Source organism: Panthera pardus, unplaced genomic scaffold (assembly GCF_024362965.1).
Source record: "Panthera pardus isolate Hobbes unplaced genomic scaffold, ASM2436296v1 HiC_scaffold_26, whole genome shotgun sequence".
Lineage (NCBI taxonomy): Eukaryota > Metazoa > Chordata > Mammalia > Carnivora > Felidae > Panthera > Panthera pardus.
The window spans coordinates 38,975,036-38,991,446 of NW_026526832.1; the positions used below are offsets into that span (position 1 = coordinate 38,975,036).

General features: G+C 49.5%; 1 protein-coding gene across 2 annotated transcripts in view; it reads right to left on the reverse strand.

The window, feature by feature from the left end:
- The window catches only part of TRAPPC12 (trafficking protein particle complex subunit 12), an 81,625-nt gene that overhangs the window by 64,714 nt on the left and 500 nt on the right, over positions 1 to 16,411 (reverse strand). For both annotated transcript variants that reach the window (XM_019453184.2, XM_019453181.2), the window contains exon 2: positions 7,771 to 8,959. In XM_019453184.2, the coding sequence (XP_019308729.2) occupies positions 7,771 to 8,955 (1,185 nt within the window). In that variant the 5' untranslated portion in view covers positions 8,956 to 8,959. The remainder of the gene's footprint in view (positions 1 to 7,770; positions 8,960 to 16,411) is intronic.

A 16,411-nucleotide genomic window follows, 5' to 3' on the forward strand; every position in this document is an offset into this window, starting at 1 on the left:
CTGAGGACGGAGAGGAAGTCAGTGTGCACACCCTACAACTGCCCAGGTCCTTCCTACTGTCTCCCTACCCTCGGTGTGCGCCAGCAAGGGTAATCTTTCATTATGGTTCCAGATGGCGACACTTCAAAGGCACCACAGTGCGGGCGATGTGTGCAGGGGTCTGTGGCTGCCCTTCCCCCATTAAGGGGGAGGGTGGCTTTGGCGGGGTTCCAGGTCACGTGTCTGGTTGTGGCCCCGGGCGCCGAGCCACCCCTCCTGCATACACAGGGGCAAAGATGGAGAAGCGGCAGTTTTAAGGTTTTCTGCCTTCAGACGGTGAGGCTGAATGCCTCCCATGCTGCAGCCACAGAGGTGGCTAAGTGGTCTAGAGGGACAATTACCGGGCGGAATGAAAGGAGCTCAGCCAGATGGCTCCATAAAGCTTTGCAGGAACGTGACTCTGTCTGGGCCAGAGGAGCTGCGAGCCAGGAAAGGGCCACTTCGCATCCTGTTGCTGCAGAGGGAGGGCCATTTTAACCCCTTCATCCCTGCAACGGCCTCCGTTAACTAGACCACGCTGCAAAATCTTCTCCCCGTGAAATACTCTGTTGGATGACATTTCGGCTGGCACAGGAAGTTCCTGGGACGTGAGCATCTGTGTGACAAACACATATCGCACCCACGAGAGCCCAGGGGTGTGCCTGCTGCTGCTGTCACTAAGTGGAGGGGGTCGCGGCACAGGGGCCACGGCCCCTAACTGCACGTCCTCCTGCGGTCACTGGAGAGAGGGGTGCAAGCTTCCCCCGCTTCGGGCTTTCGTCAGAGCCATGCTGCTGCACCTGAGGCAGGGCCGCTTCAAATCAGCAAACTTGTAGGTGAGGGACTAGTGCACCCAAGGCCAGGGCAGGGAATGTGAAGAGACAGCAGGGGAACAAGCCAGGACTCAGGCAGGCGACGGGGAGGATGCCGGTTCCCCCCCGTTGTACGTGTCGTGCAGAGCAGCGGCTGACTTCTGCTCACAGATGGCTGCAGGCCATCGCGCCTCCTGCAGAGAGGGGACAGTTCAGCAGTCCCTCCTGGATTCTAGTGGACAAAGACGAAACGCAAACCAGGGCAGCCGACTCAAAGAGTACAGACTTTCCTGTCTGGGACACCTGAAGACACAATGGGCGTGGGGCAGCGGTGCTGGAAAGGGAGCGGCCCCTGCGCCCGACCCGGCACACACGGAGCTCTGTGCATGGCTCCAGGGGACCGGCTCCGGAGCCTTCTGTCCTCCCGCTCCGGTGTGTGTTCTCTCCCGGGGTAAGCAAAACCACCCAACGAACAACACCACACACACAAAAGTAAACAAAACCCCAAACTGGTGGAAAATGGAAAACAGTGCAGCCACTGCAAGACGGTTTGGACACTTCCCACAGCGTGGAACACAGGCTGCCACGTGACGAGCGCTCCCGCTCCTCGGCGCGAGGTACGCACTCAAGAGAAAAGGAAATGGGTCCACACAGAAACCTGCTCACGGGTGTTCAGAAGGAGCAGTGCTCACGACAGCCAAAAAGTGGAAAGAAGTCAAATGTTCATCAGGGGATGAATGGGTAGGTAAAACGTGAACAGTCAAAACCTGGAACGCTATTTGCCGATAAAAAGGAACGGGGTCCCGTCCGTGCTACAAAACGGACGACTCTTGAAGACGTCATCCTGAGTGAAAGAAGCCAGTCAGGAAGGACCATGTGTTGTGGGATCCCATTTGTAGGAAACGTCTAGAACAGGAGAATCTGTAGAGACAGAGATCAGTGCTTGCCCGGAGCTGGGCGGGGCGGGGGGAGACGGGAAGAGAGAGTGAAAGCATTTGGGCTTCTATTCGGGAGACACAAACGTTGCGGAAACCGGTGGTGATGGCTGCATGATCCTGTCAGAAGGCTAAAAACCAGTGAACCGTGAGAAGTGTGAACTGTGTGGCATGTGAAGTGTATTCAGCTGTAGAATCAAAACCAAATCTACACCTCTTTTCTTGTGAGGCCCTAAACAAATCGGAATTTGAGAGACGCTTTTCCAGGGAAAGCAGTCTGACGTTGTCACAAAACGGCTTGGACGGGCCTCTCCGGATCTTGCACACGCACGTGCCTCAACTCAGGTAAGCAAACTTAGACGAGGGCCCGAGGAAAGGCCCGTCTGTGAGCGTGTGAACGCAGGTGGCTGAGTGACTTCTGCTTCTGTCTGTTCCACAGTAGCTGGGACCGGACCGTCCCAGAGTAAAAGAGTGATGACGCAACAGCTTTCAGACACGGAAAAGGATGGGGCTCTACGAGAAGGGAGAAGGGGATCTGAACTCTTGAATTCATAGGCGCTTTTGGACCACCGTGTGGGGAGGAGTCCCAAGCAGAGCACGGTGAACCTGTTGAGGTGAGGAGACAAAGGTGGGGCTCTCAGAAGCTCAGGGGGCTGGAATTTGCAAGAGGGAGCCCGCACAGGAGGGAGCCCTGGGAAGGAGGGGGCCTTGTGCAGGAGGCAGTCCTGGGAAGGAGGGGGCCCTGTGCAGGAGGGAGTCCTGGGAAGGAGGGGGCCCTGTGCAGGAGGGAGTCCTGGGAAGAAGGGGGCCCTGGGAAGGAGGCAGTCCTGAGAAGGAGCCTGAGCCCACTGTGGAGCACTAAGCAGTATGTGCACAGGGTGATACTCTGGAAGATGGGGCGAGATGACAAGGGAGCCGAACGATTCTCAGAGCTCACGCAGGCCGAAGATGTCCAGGTCAGGCCAGCTATTTGCGGCACTCCCGCTGAACACCGAGGCTTCGAGCAGATGTCAGAAAGGTCACCTAACAGTGGAAGCTACTCTAAACTCACCCTAAGAAGCTTAAAAACAAACCTGGAAAAGATCAACTAAATCTGCACATGACTTCCCTGCCTCCCAGGACAAAGCACACGTCTTTTTGCAGATGACAAAATACAGACTTTCAAAAACACTAAACTTACCACAATGTCTGTCCTCTAATCAAAAATTACCAAACATGTGACAAAACAGGCACGTGTGACCCAGAACCAAGAGAAAACAGAAATACAAACAGACCCTGAGATTACAGAGATGATGGAGAACCTTAAAACAGCTATTATAAATGTGCTTGAGAATCTAAAGTAAAACTTCAACATAGCAAATAAAGAAAACGACATTAAAAAAGAACCAAACGCGAATTCTGGAGAAAAAAACTACGAAGACTCCGCTGGAAAGCATCAACTGCAAACTAAAAAGTACAGAAGAGAAGATATATGGACTTAAGAAAATAACAGCAGGAATTTCAACGTTAAGCAAAAAGAGAGAAAAGACTGAAAAGCAAAAAGAAATCCTTTGTGACCTCTTTGGCGATAGCAAATGATATGTGGAATCTCAGTCCCAGAAGTGGAGACGGGGGAGCGGAAAACTGAAGAACTATTTGAACAAGTAAGGACCAAAATATTCCCAAACTGGTGAAAACGACAAACCAACAAGGTCGAGTCCCAAGCAAGATAAACATAAAAGAAAACCATGTGAAGGCCTATCAGGGTCAAACAGCTGCAAACCAGGGATAAAATCTTAAACTCAACTGGAGGAGAGCATGTACTTAGGTACAGAGGAGCAAAGATGAAAATTATAATAATGATTATTTATTCTTGAGAGAGAAAGAGAGAGAGAAGAGAGGGAGAGGATCTCAAGCAGGCTCTGAGCTGTCAGCACAGAGCCTAGTGTGGGGTTTGAACCGAAAAATCTTGAATTCATGACCTGAGCCGAAGTGGAACGCTCAACCGACTGAGCCACCCAGACGCCCCAAAGATAAAAATTATTAGAAACTTCACGTCCCGAGCACGTTGGAATGGCATCTCTGAAGTGCTAAATGGGAAAAACATCTGTCAACCTTGAACTTTATACTGTAAACATACTGCACATCCAGAAAAAAAATAACCTTTAAAAATGAAAACGAAGATCACACAACTAAAGCTGAGAATATCTGTAGCTGGTAGTCCTGAGTAACAGGTACGTCTTTGGCTTCCAGGAGGTTCCTGACACAGGACTTGGAACGGCCCGGAAGGGCGATTTCACGTAGACGGTGGGTTTCCCCGAGGGGACTCCTGTCAAATCCCACTGCGGGAAAGGGGCGGGGGAGGAGAGAACCGGGGACAGGAGAGGGGGTGGTGGAAGGATCCGGTCTCCAAGGGCGCGTCAGGTGTGCCAGGCAAACAATTCTCTACTTCCGTTCCTTACTCGTTCTGAACTACTTCCCCACAAACTTCCCATTTACTTCTTGAAGAACAGAGGCCACGGGGCCCCTGGGGGGCTCAGTTGGTTAAGTACCCGACTTCGGCTCAGGTCATGGTCTCACGGTTTGTGGGTTTGAGCCCTGTGTTCGAGCAGAGCCTGGAGCCTGCTTCGGTTCTGTGTCTCCCTCTCTCTCTGCCCCTCCCTCACTCACACCCTGTATCTCTCTCTCAAAAATAAACATTGAAAAAAAAACACAAAAAAACAGAACAGAGGCCACGGACGCCACAATGAACTAAAAGAGCCTGTCCTCCTCCTGACATCACTCTGGTGGGATGGTGTGACGCACGCTCTTTAAGCCGCTAACTTAGCGCACACTGCCATGGATGTCACTTTGTAAAGAAACAAATTCAAAATCTTCTCAACTTTCACCCCACAGGAAGGCAATTTTTCATTAGGTACCAATAGGTGAGCAATTTGGAAAAACGTCAAACATGAGTGCCTTAGAAAGCTGATTGCGCATGAACAAGTCTGCGACAGTAACAGTGACGAAGGCGAAACTCAGTTACAGGTAAATCCGCGACATGGTCTTAAAAGCTTGGTGTGCACAGAAAGTTAACAGGAAAGCCAATCTTTCGTCTTCTGGCAAATACACCAGCCCGTCCATTCAAGGTTAACCGTACGGTTTTCCTTCTCTGTTTTGGGAATGAAAGGTTCTTTGAAGGGTGATATACAAGTGAACACGCATCTAGCACATTTGCTACGTGGGAGGCTCAAAGGTATTTTGGGAACTGTTCTTCGTTCAAATTTCAACTCACCACGAGGTTCCCGAAACAGCCACTGTGAACTGGAAGACGTTACGGAGGGACTCTTGCAGGAAATAAAGGAAGAAACACTGCCTCCTGCTTGTCCCCCCACGTTCTGCCCGAGCAGTGGGAGCTCCCGAGTCCTTGCTGACTCGTGGAACGTTCTGGGTATTTCACGGTTAGCAGCGTGGAATTGGGGAGGGAAGTCACAGCAGCTTTAAAGCGGGGGAGGACCTATGCCAGGGTCTCCTACGTGACTCAGTCCAGGTGCAACCAGCAGAGAGCTTCGGAGCTCGTGTTTCTTGGCTCAAGAATGACTGACGTTTTGGGCAGGACGACCGTCACGGTCTGACCCTAACCAGCCTGCCCTGTGTTCAGCGTTCGTGGCCCCGTCCATGAAACGTCACGCGCTCACCCCAGGCCTCTTGCCAACTGGGAGAGAATTACAATCAGTGGGAGAAGCAAACTGCAAACCACACACTCTCTGGAGAGGAAGCGCCGGGAGGCCGGTCCCACCGAGGTCCCGGGAACCGAGCAGCAGAGCACAGAGACCCCAGGAAGGGGGCAGGGAGGAGACAAGAGGCAGAACATGAAGGCCCCCACCGCGGGTACAGCGGATGCACACGGGGCCAGGGAAGGACCGTGTGGAAACGTCAACCTAATCCCACGGGTTCCAGTGTCCCCCGGACTCAGAGCCCGTAAGTGGGATGCGTTAGAAAGATCCCGCAAAGGTAAGCACATGTTCAGTAGCTCAGCCTGAGCGGGTGGAGGGGACGCCTCGAACACCGCCCCGTCGACAGCACGCGCGCGGCAAGTGTGGGTCTGGTGCCTGAACAGCCGTCGAGACCACCATGCGAAGTGTCCAAAGCCTGTGGGCTTGCGCTTCTCGGGCCCCAGAAAATAACTAAGGGCTCCACGTCCCCAGTGGGGCACTCGTCCCGGGCTCAGCGGCTCACCAAGGTTTACCAACATACACCAACACGCACTGGGCTTTCCGACCCAGCTGGGTGTGTGCAGCGGGGCTGCAGGAGACCGCCGGTCCCGCCTCCAGTTCTGGGAGGACACACACGCGCAGGACACGCGGCTGCAGCCTGGCCGGGGCGGCGCCCCCCACGCACCGGGCCGGGCAACAGCTGACGACCCCCCTGCGATCTGCCCGATGTGCTGCAACCGCCAGCCAGCCAGCGACCTGACCGTACCAGTAGGTGTCGTGTGCGTGTCGTGCGTGTAAACGTTTTTACCGCACGGCGCACGCTTCAGGCCATCTTGTACTCAGGCTTTCAAATTTAATAAGAATCTCATTAAAAATTCTGTTATCTCATCATTCCTATTTTATTTTATTTATTTATTTTTAAAGTTTACTTATTTATTTAGGGAGAGTGCACACGCACACGTGGTAGAGGGGCGGAGAGGGAGACAGAAAACCCAGGCGGGCGGCACGCTGTCAGGGCGGATCCTGACTCAGGGCTCTGTCTCACAAACCGAGAAATCATGACCTGAGCCCAAATCAAGTGTCAGACGCTCAGCCGACTGAGCCGCCCAGGCGCCCCTGAACCATCAGTTTTAATATCTTATTACCTGCAGAAACATCCGTTACAAAAATGAGTCTTATGTATTCAACCAGCCTCTTGAAAAAGGACCCTGAGATCGTTTCAGATGCTTTGCAGTAATAAACCCCACGCCGACGGACATCCCAAAAGCTGGGTATTTCTATGCCAGTGACGTTATTTCCTTAGAAAAAAAATTCCTAAGACTGGTATTTCTGGATCAAATAACATACACATTCGGATGCTGATTTAAAAACTTTACTTAAAAAAGTTTGTAACAATTTATGGTCCCATCAGGGCTGCCCAAGACAGACTATTTTCCCACACTTGAACAAACATGGAATAATCATGAATGAAATGACTAATTAGGTATCAAAAAACGGAGGAAGCGCCTGGGTGGCTCAGTCGGTTAAGCGTCCGACTCTTGGTTTCAGCTCAGGTCATAATCTCACAGCTCGTGAGTTCAAGCCCCACAACGGGCTCTGTGCTGACAGCGTGGAGCCTGCTTGGGAGTCTCTGCCTCCCTCCTTCCCTCCCTCTCTCTGCCCCTCCTCACTCACGCTCTCTCTCTCTCTCTCTCTCAAAATAAATAAACATTAAAAAAATAAGATAATGGAAAATGGAAATAATCTCATTGTCTTTGATTACTAGATTGAACTCTTCTATGTTACTGTTTATTCTCTAGAACATTCAGACATTTTTGTGATTTTTTATTTTGGAGGGGGCATTCATATTTTTCTTAATGAAATGTATAAAACCTCTTTCTACATAAAGCACGTTATTTGGTAAACAACAAAAAAAAGGAATGGGGCTTATTCGCTGAAGCTTCAATGTCACAAATAACACACTCACACAAGGTTCACAGCTATTTCTGAGAATTCTGATGTAACTATCTACCTTGCGGGCGTTCACTTCCAAGACTCTGATTAGTGCCTTAAACACATTTTATTAGGGAAATCAATGGAGTTCCAAATTGACTAGAGACATAACGCGGACTCTCAAAATGAGAATTTTAGGAATTGCTGGACAAGGCAGATTTTTCAGTCCTTGAAGGCGTTTTTATATGTGTGTATACACACGTGCACACACACACACACACACGTGAATGGGGGGTGAGTGAGAAGCCGGGGAAAACAGAACGAGATGGAAAGGAGCCGGATGTGGACACGGGCGACCTATTTCACTGGGAAGTGCCCTGTGAGGCGGCCCGCACCTACCTGGATGTTGTCGAACTTGAGGCCCGGCATGGTGAGGCTCTCCTTGTCTACGAACACCGTGCTGTACTGTTGGGTTGCCACTGAAATCAAGATGTCCCGGGTCCCCTCTCCGGGGAGCCAGGCATCGCTCCTGCGGTCCATCTCGCTCATGCTCAGGGCGGTGGCAAAGGGGTCCTCGCTCCCTGCAAACACGGCCTGGATCTGGGAAAACGGTTTTGGAGACTGAGGAATTTCTAGGGAAGCCGTGGGAACGGCGGACTCTGACTTTTCAATCCCTGGGGAGAGACAGGGCGCAGCGGAACCCGGGGATCTCTGTCCCACCGGAGTGGAGAGCGAAGACCGTTTCTCGGGAACGGAAGAGCCCGCGTTGGGGTTACTGACGGAGATGAAAGTGGACGTGGTGAAGGAATCAAAGAAGTCCGAGGCCAAGGAACTAGAGTTGCTGGGGTCACCAAAGAATTTACTGAGGCTGGGGCTTGGCTGGACCGCCTGGGGAGGGGTCTTGGCCACCGCGTCGCTGGCACCGCCACAGCTCGGAGACTTCACCATCTGGGACTGGAAGCCGTCCCGCAGCAGCAGGGACGGCTGGGAGCGGGCGAACGACTGGCTGAAAATGGTGCACACGGGCACGGGCTCCTCCTCACGAGGGGACTGCCTGCAAGGCGGGCTGTGCCCCAGCCCCTCCGGGCCCGGGTCCTCGGCACCCTCTTCTCCCAAGGCGGGAGCGCCTTTTACTTCTTCGAGCTCTGGGTCGGGGGTCGCGTCAGAGCCGCCTTTAGATGCACGGTCTCCCCCGTCTCCGTCGCTTCCAGTGTCATTGCTCAGCGCGTCGACTGCTCCTTCACCCACCAGACTTTCCGGTCTGGGATCAGCATGACCGTCTGCAGGCTCCACGACATCCTGCAAACAGCCCAGCTCACCTGTGTCGTCCTCGCTATTGTTAGGAGAGTCAGAAATGAGGACACTCTCCATCATGTGCTCATTAAGCTTATCTACAAAATGATTAGAATCTTCCGATATAGTCTCGTTCTCTTCAGACCCAAACTCGTCTCCACCGAGGTCGATGGTCTCCTCGTGATAAAGGAGCTGGCCCTGTTCTCCCTGCGGAGTGGTGCTCCCGGCTCTCCCATCGGCCGGGAGAGATTCCTCGGCCGCGCTCTGGCTGGCACCGTTAGCGTTCTCCATGGTCCTGAAGCCAAGACAGAAATGAACCAACCTCATCAGCTTTCCACCTCCGTCATTACTGAGCTGACTTAAACTTATAGACAAATGGTGGCCACATGACATCATACATTTGCCCAAACCCACGGAAGGCACGCCGCCAACGGTGAACCCTAAGGTAAACTGTGGACTCTGGAGGATAATGATGTGTCCGTGCAGGTGCACCGCATGTAACTGTGGGGGAGACACAGGGCACACGGGAAACCTCTGAATCCCCGGCTCAATTTAGCAGTGAACCTCCAGCTGCTCCAAAAAATTAAGTCTATTAGAAAATCTTTGTCAGTTACATATTCGAAAGACTCCATTTCTCCACCCATCTATCAACTGACTGATTGATCATGGTAAAAGACACACCCCATCTATATTACTTACCGTCTTAACCATTTTTTGAGTTTACAACTAAGTGGTGTCACGTGCATTCAGTGTGCAACCACCACCACCGTCCATCCCCAGAACTCTTGTCATCTTGCAAACTGAAACAATGTCCCCGTTAGGCACCACCTCCCGGGGCCCTCCTTCCCCACCCCCGCTGCCAGCTCTGATAACCGCCTTCTACTTCATGACTCCCTGGACTTCATTACTCTACGTACTTCACTTAAGTGGGACGCCATGGTACTTGTCCTTTTGTGACTGGCTTATTTCACACAGTGTAACGTCCGCAAGGTTCACCCAGGTGGTCGTATGTCAGAATTCCCTGATCATTTAAGGCTGAACAATACCCCACTGTGTCTACACATTTTTTCAATCCACTCATCCACTGACGAACACTTGGGTCACTTCCACACGCTGGCTACTGTGACTGCTGGTAGGAACGTGTGTGTACAAACGTCTCGGGGTCCCCACTTTCAATTCTTTTGGGTATACACCCAGTAGCAGGATTGCTGAATCTTACGACAATTCTATTTTTAATTGTTGTTTGAACAGTCACCAAAGCGTTTTCCATAGTGGTTGCATTCTGTGAGACCGTGCATAAGGAGTTCGATTTCTCAGCGTCCTTGACGACACCTGCTATTTTCTGACACTGGCCATCCTAATGGGGGTGAGGTCTCCAGCTCTTTAAACCCTAAGTGTTCTTTAAGATTCAGTTGAAGACGTTCTCTTCCAACCTGTAATAATCTCTCCACATCCTCCCTGAGGCACGCTGACTGCTAGAGCTGATGGCAGCAAACTGGACCAGTTACTAGCACACACCGGGCCCTCGGCACCGATCTAAGATTTGTGCGTGTACATTCTTCCTGGATTCAGAACCACCCTGAGACCTACTCCATCGGGCAGATGAGGAGGCTGGCGCCTGCAGAGCTCATGCAGCTTGCTCAACGCTGTGCCGCTAGTAAGTTGAGAAACCAGGGCCAGTTACAGCTGAAATGCTGTGTGGACACGGGATGGCAGAGGCCACAAAATGAAACGAAGAGTTTAACGTCTAAAGAAAATGCCTCTTTTTCCTAAAGGACTTTTTGAGCAAATGTTACCGTATATAGTTCTACTCTTCTAGGGAACAAATCCCCCAGTTAAGAAAGATGAGGGTTTTTCTAGGAAAAAATAAAATGCCTTCTTGGTCTTCACAAAGCATGGTCTTTAGATGAGATGACTTTTTACCAACACTTTGACACTGCCCCAAATCAGCAGCCGTTCTTTGTTAAAGCCTGGCCACCCTGAGATCTACACACAAGGGCATTTTACTTTTTTTTTTTAAATTTTCTTAACGTTTATTTATTTTTGAGAGAGAGAGACAGAGCATGAGCTGGGCAGGGTCAGCGAGAGACGGAGGCACAGAACCAGAAGCTGGCTCCAGACTCTGAGCTGTCAGCACAGAGCCCGACGCGGGGCTCGAACCCACGGACCGCGAGATCACGACCTGAGCCAAAATAGAATGCTTAACCAACTGAGCCAGGTGCCCCCAAACAAGAGCATTTTAAAGCAGATAATCAAAGTTGAGCACTTTGGAGAAGTGTCTTGTCCAGCATTGTCAGTTACCGATTCCCTATTTATTACACATCTCTCCGATCATTAGCTAAAAATGAGTCAAAAACACAACGGACAAGGAACAAAAGCCTTGCTCTGGTAATGTTTCACAGCAAGGCGGACTGGAGGCTGCCTGGGGAACATGAGGAGTGGACGTGCCTAGTCACGTGCAGGATGGGAACAAACACGACTTCCTCTCGCCTCTGCAGAAGCTGAACGAGATGCCGTCGTGCCCTCACGTACAGAAGGGGACACCGACAATGAGAGCAGTGACAGGACTCATCTACAACCACTGGTAGTGGGCGTCCGGCTGGCTCAAGTGATAGAGCACACGACTCCTGATCTCAGGGTTGTGAGTTCGAGCCCCACCTTGGGTGTAGAGGGCACTTAAAAATGCAATCACTGGTTGTAGGTGACCCTGCCAGGAGTGGAGTTTGGTCCTTCCTGCCTAACTTCGTGAGGACCTAGGACCCCGGCCCCTAGTGCCGCGCCTGGTACGGAGATGCTGTGGCCGCAGCTGGTGCCAGGACCGAGCCTGTCTCAGAACAAACGGTTCAGACAGGAACTCCGGAAATCACAACACGACACTAACGGCTAACTGTAGAATAACGTAGGGTATGAGAAAAGGTCTGATACGTATAATTACAGGGAAAGGCAAAGAATATCGGAACTGGCAAAATCACAGCGTTTTCTTCACACGCAGGAAGAGTGGAGAACGTTCTACTCTCAAAATACACAGAAATAACTGCCAGTCAAGGTTAATCTGTATGTATTAGATCAAGACGGACTGACTAGGGTCCCGCAGGAAAGACTGTCCACAGGTAACAGAGTTACTTCCCACAAGGCACAGGATAAGAGAAGGCTAATTACTAGGCGAGACCCATTCGTTATGTGGACTGGATACTTACAGCAAGAAACAGCACTTCAGCAGTAAAGAAACACAGACTCAAACTATGATCTAAAAAAAGGTTATGAAAGAGGTGGATTTTTAGAAATGCCAGTTCTTAGGGAATTTGGGGGGAAACTTATTTATTGATAGTGGGAATGTAACTTTTCTGCACAACAGCTAGACAAAGGATACAACGCTCTGACACAGCAACTGGGTTTGCCAATTCACCTGAGATGTTTTTATTTTCATTTACCTATACTTCCAAAGAATTTTTTATTTTTTTATCTTTTAATGTTTATTTATTTTTGAGAGTCTGAGAGAGACAGAGCACCAGTGGGGTAGGGGTAGAGACAGAGGGAGACATAGAACCCAAAGCTGTCAGCACACCGCCCGATGTGGGGCTCGAACTCATGAACCACGACCTGAGTCAAAGCTGGACACTTAACGGACTGAGCCACCCAGGCGCCCCATATCGAAAATGTTTTTAAAGAAATAATATTCTCAGCGGAGCACCTGGGTGTCTCAGTCGGTTGAGCGTCCGACTTCGGCTCAGGTCATGATCCTGCGTTCGTGAGTTCAAGCCCCATGTCGGGCTCTGTGCTGACAGCTCGGGGCCTGGAGCCTGCTTCGGATTCTGTGTCTCCCTCTCTCTCTGCTCCTCCCCTGCTCACACTCTGTCTCTCTCTCAAAAATTATAAATAAAGATTAAAAAAAATAAAAAAAAAAGAAATAATATTCTCAAAAGAAGAAAGCTAAGTTAAAAAGCAACATTCGAATCAGTGCCTGTTTGTAACTATGTTTTGATTCTCTTCAGAAACTTCACTTCTTATCCAATCTAATTTAGAAAATCAATGTTTCCTAGTGAAAAGGTTTACAAAGACGCTGCCCAATCCAGAGCAAAACCTGTATTGTTAATCCTAATTTCTGAATGGAAACTACGTATTTATAAAAAACCACTGCCAATGGGCTGCCTGCAATGCCCTGCAGACCAGGAACCAATACTCACGGTGTGCTCCCGTGTCAGACAGCAGGGTAACTCAGACCACTCTGCTCTCGGGAACCCGGCCCTAGGCAACCACTGAGAGAAAACTAAGTAACTCACACACGCACTTGAGCAAGCTGCACTATGGCATGGGGTGGAGGGGGGACTCCGGACAGAAAAGGATAGCCTGTGAGCCTCCCGAGTTTTCTTACGTCTCTCAGCTGGAGACCTTACAAGGTTCTTTCCTTGTCATTCTCCCCCTTCTCTTCTAAAGGTACGTTTCCTGTAAATAACTTCCAATAAACTTTGAGTGGATATAAATCATTCATAACATGTGGCTGAGACAATACACTCTAACATTTACTCCTCTCCCGTTTAGGGGTAATATTCTGAAATTTGTCACACTCTTGTTTTTCATTTCCTACACGTTTACTTCCTCAAACAACATTTTGCTTAGTTTTTTTTTTTTTTCGTTTTTGACTTAATTTCCCTTCTCAACTTCTAATCTGAGATTCAACCTCAAAAGTAGTGCGAAGCTGGAATTAATTCGTCTGTGCTGTTGACGAGGCTGCTGTGTGATGGCACCACACACAATCTGTTCCAGCGCTGACGGGTTTCTGATACTATAGACAGTGCTGTTGGGAACATTCTTATACACGTCACCCGGTGCACACAAGCAAATTTCCTCACGTTGTTAAACGTTACATGTGGGGCGCCTGGGCGGCTTAGTTGTTTGAGCGTCTGACTCCTGGTATCAGCTCGGGTCACGATCCCAGGGCCGTGGGGTGGAGCCCCGCGTGGGGCTCTGTGCCGAGCTCTGTGGAGTCTGCTTAAGATTCTTTTTCCCTCTCCCCTGCTTACACACTCTCTCTCTAAAATAAAATAAATACACGTTATGTGTACGTTGGGTCATAGAGAATACACGTCTTCTTCCTTACTAGAAAATGCCAAACTGCCTTCCCGAGTGTTTGTACCAGTTTACATGGGTAGTTAGCAGTGTGAAAGTATTCTTGCTCAACACATTCCCCTACACTGGGTACTGCCAGATTTCTTAATTAATACGAAGAATAGATAAAAATTCCCGGAACTCAACCAGACAATAAACAACCCAACAGAAAAACAGGCCAAAGATTTGAACAGGCTGAAAAAAGGATACACATTTCACAAGCACATATCCTGTGACTCCGCAGCCACGCATCTTGACTTTTGCAGGATGCTTCCACTTCGTGCATATGGTTACTGTAAAGTTAACTACCTTGTTTTTTGTTTTCAGGAACAGAATTTAGTGATTCATCACTCACATAGAACACCCAGTGTTCAACAGGACAAGTGCCCTCCTTAATCCCCATCACCCATCTAGCCCATCCCCCCCCCCCCACCTCCCTCTACGAACCCTCAGTCTGTTCTCTATCGCTAAGCGTCTCTTACGGTTCCTTTCCCTCTTTCTGTCTGTCTCCCCCTCTCCCTGTATGTTCACCTGCTTTGTTTCTTACATTCCATTAAGTACCTCTTTTCACTCTCAAGAGTCCTGGTGAGGACAGTAAGAGGTCCCACGACCTATGCATCACAGAGGGACTCCTGCACGTGGTACCATAAGCTAGCACTGTGAATGCTTATAAACAGCAAATCCAAACAAAATACCCGCCGGTTTCCAAAGATCAAAAAAAAAAACAAAACAAAACAAAAAAACCACTGGACACAAGCACTGCTCATAGGCACAGTAAACAGCATACTGAAAATGGAACATTAAATGTAAAATGAATGGGCCATGCTAGAAAATAAGCAGTATGATTTTCTATATAAAATTCAAAAACATGTAAATTAAACAATACATTGTTTTAGGAATACAAGTGCAAAAGCCAGGTGATGCTAATACTCAATTCATCTGGAGAGGGAGCTGGGGGCGGTGCCAAGGGAAGGTTTGATCAGGGAGGGACACGTGAGAAAGCCACTGACGACTGTCCATTTCTTATGCTTGTGGGCAGAAGACTGGGCCAGGTGTGCACTCGATCTCTGTGTTATCTTCATGAATGTTACATGGGGTCTTCACGTTGCATAGTTAAAAAACGGGAAAGCACAGGTAGGTTTTTGATTTGTGTGTACTATAATTACTTCTATTATTGACTTAATAATTTTTATTAAACCACAGACATTTCGGCTTATGTTAGCATCAACATGGCAGCAACTGAAGTAGACTTTCTGTTCAGGTGAGTGCTTTGCGCAAGGCCCTTAATTAATGCCTTAAGATTTTTTTTGTTTTAAGTACTAACTCTAAGCGATTATTTGAGAACTGAAAAGTTTCACTAAGAACAACTAAAACTACAATAGGGCAGGTCCCCTTTGTGGACATGATGTTGGAATTATAAGTCTTTTACCAGATTGCAATAGTGTAAACCCCATTTCCGTGAAAATATACGTCATATAGTGGAAATCTAATTAGCATAGACTTACAAAAAACCCCATGTAAAGAACACCCACAATAGATGAAACATTTTACGTTTATTATCTTATTTTTTGAAATGTTTATTTATTTTGAGGAAGAGAGCAAGGGGGGGGGGGCAGAAAGAGGGAGAGACAGAGAATCCCAAGCAGGCTCCACGCTCGGCTCAGAGCCCAACTCGGGGCTCAGCCCCACAACCCCGGGATCATGACCTGAGTGGAAATCAAGAGTCGGACGCTTATCTGACTGAGCCACCCACATGCCCCGACATGTCTTGTCCTGTTCAATCCTCAGAACCAACTTATAAAGGACTATTACGTCCATCACACAGCAGAGAAACCCAAGTGATCTGGCCAAAGTCACACTGACAATATTTGGTGCTGCAGGATTTCAACACAGGTTTTCCGCCTTTGCTCTCCCTGCGAGGTTGCTGGGACAGATCATGATCCAGAGCAGCAGGGGGGAGTCAGGAAGAGCACTGGACGCAAGCTCTTAAGAACTGCTGGAGTCCCAGCTTCCCTAAGTGACCTTTGAGGAGTAACTTCGTCTTAGTCCTGGTTTCTTAGACTGCACACTGGGGGAACGAGGAACAACCAGTGACTGGTGCACAGGCACTTTTACACCGTAAGGAGCTACGTATACACAAGCACGGTAACTGTGATTTTAATGATGAAGCACAGCGGTAACACGGGCTCTTGGACTGGTGAAGATCCTGTTAGCAACCACAGAACGTGAGGACGGGGTGAGACATGTCACCGCTAAAGTATCCTATTTGCACTCTCCTCTGCCTCTCCCATCCCGCCACAGTGGGCCGGGCGCCTGGTCTGTCACTGGGTACCATCTCCTGAATTCACGAAAAGAAGCCAGGAGTAAAGCATCTGGATAGAAGGACACCTTATCTTCCAACCACCATAAAAAGGTAGAAACCGTACGTCCAAGTGTCACTGGGATTAAACTTTTGTGTCCAAGCTTGAGAAAAACCGACACGTTTTAGAAGCTATCTTTGAGCATTGTGTTTTACAACAAAGGCTGTCAGTCTTCACGGTGTACAACACTATCGGTCGGTCCCGTCCCGAAGGCTGCTTTGGGAGGGATCAGGATGTGTAATAATAGGCAACATTCACCCTGGCGTCTGTGCTTTCGCACA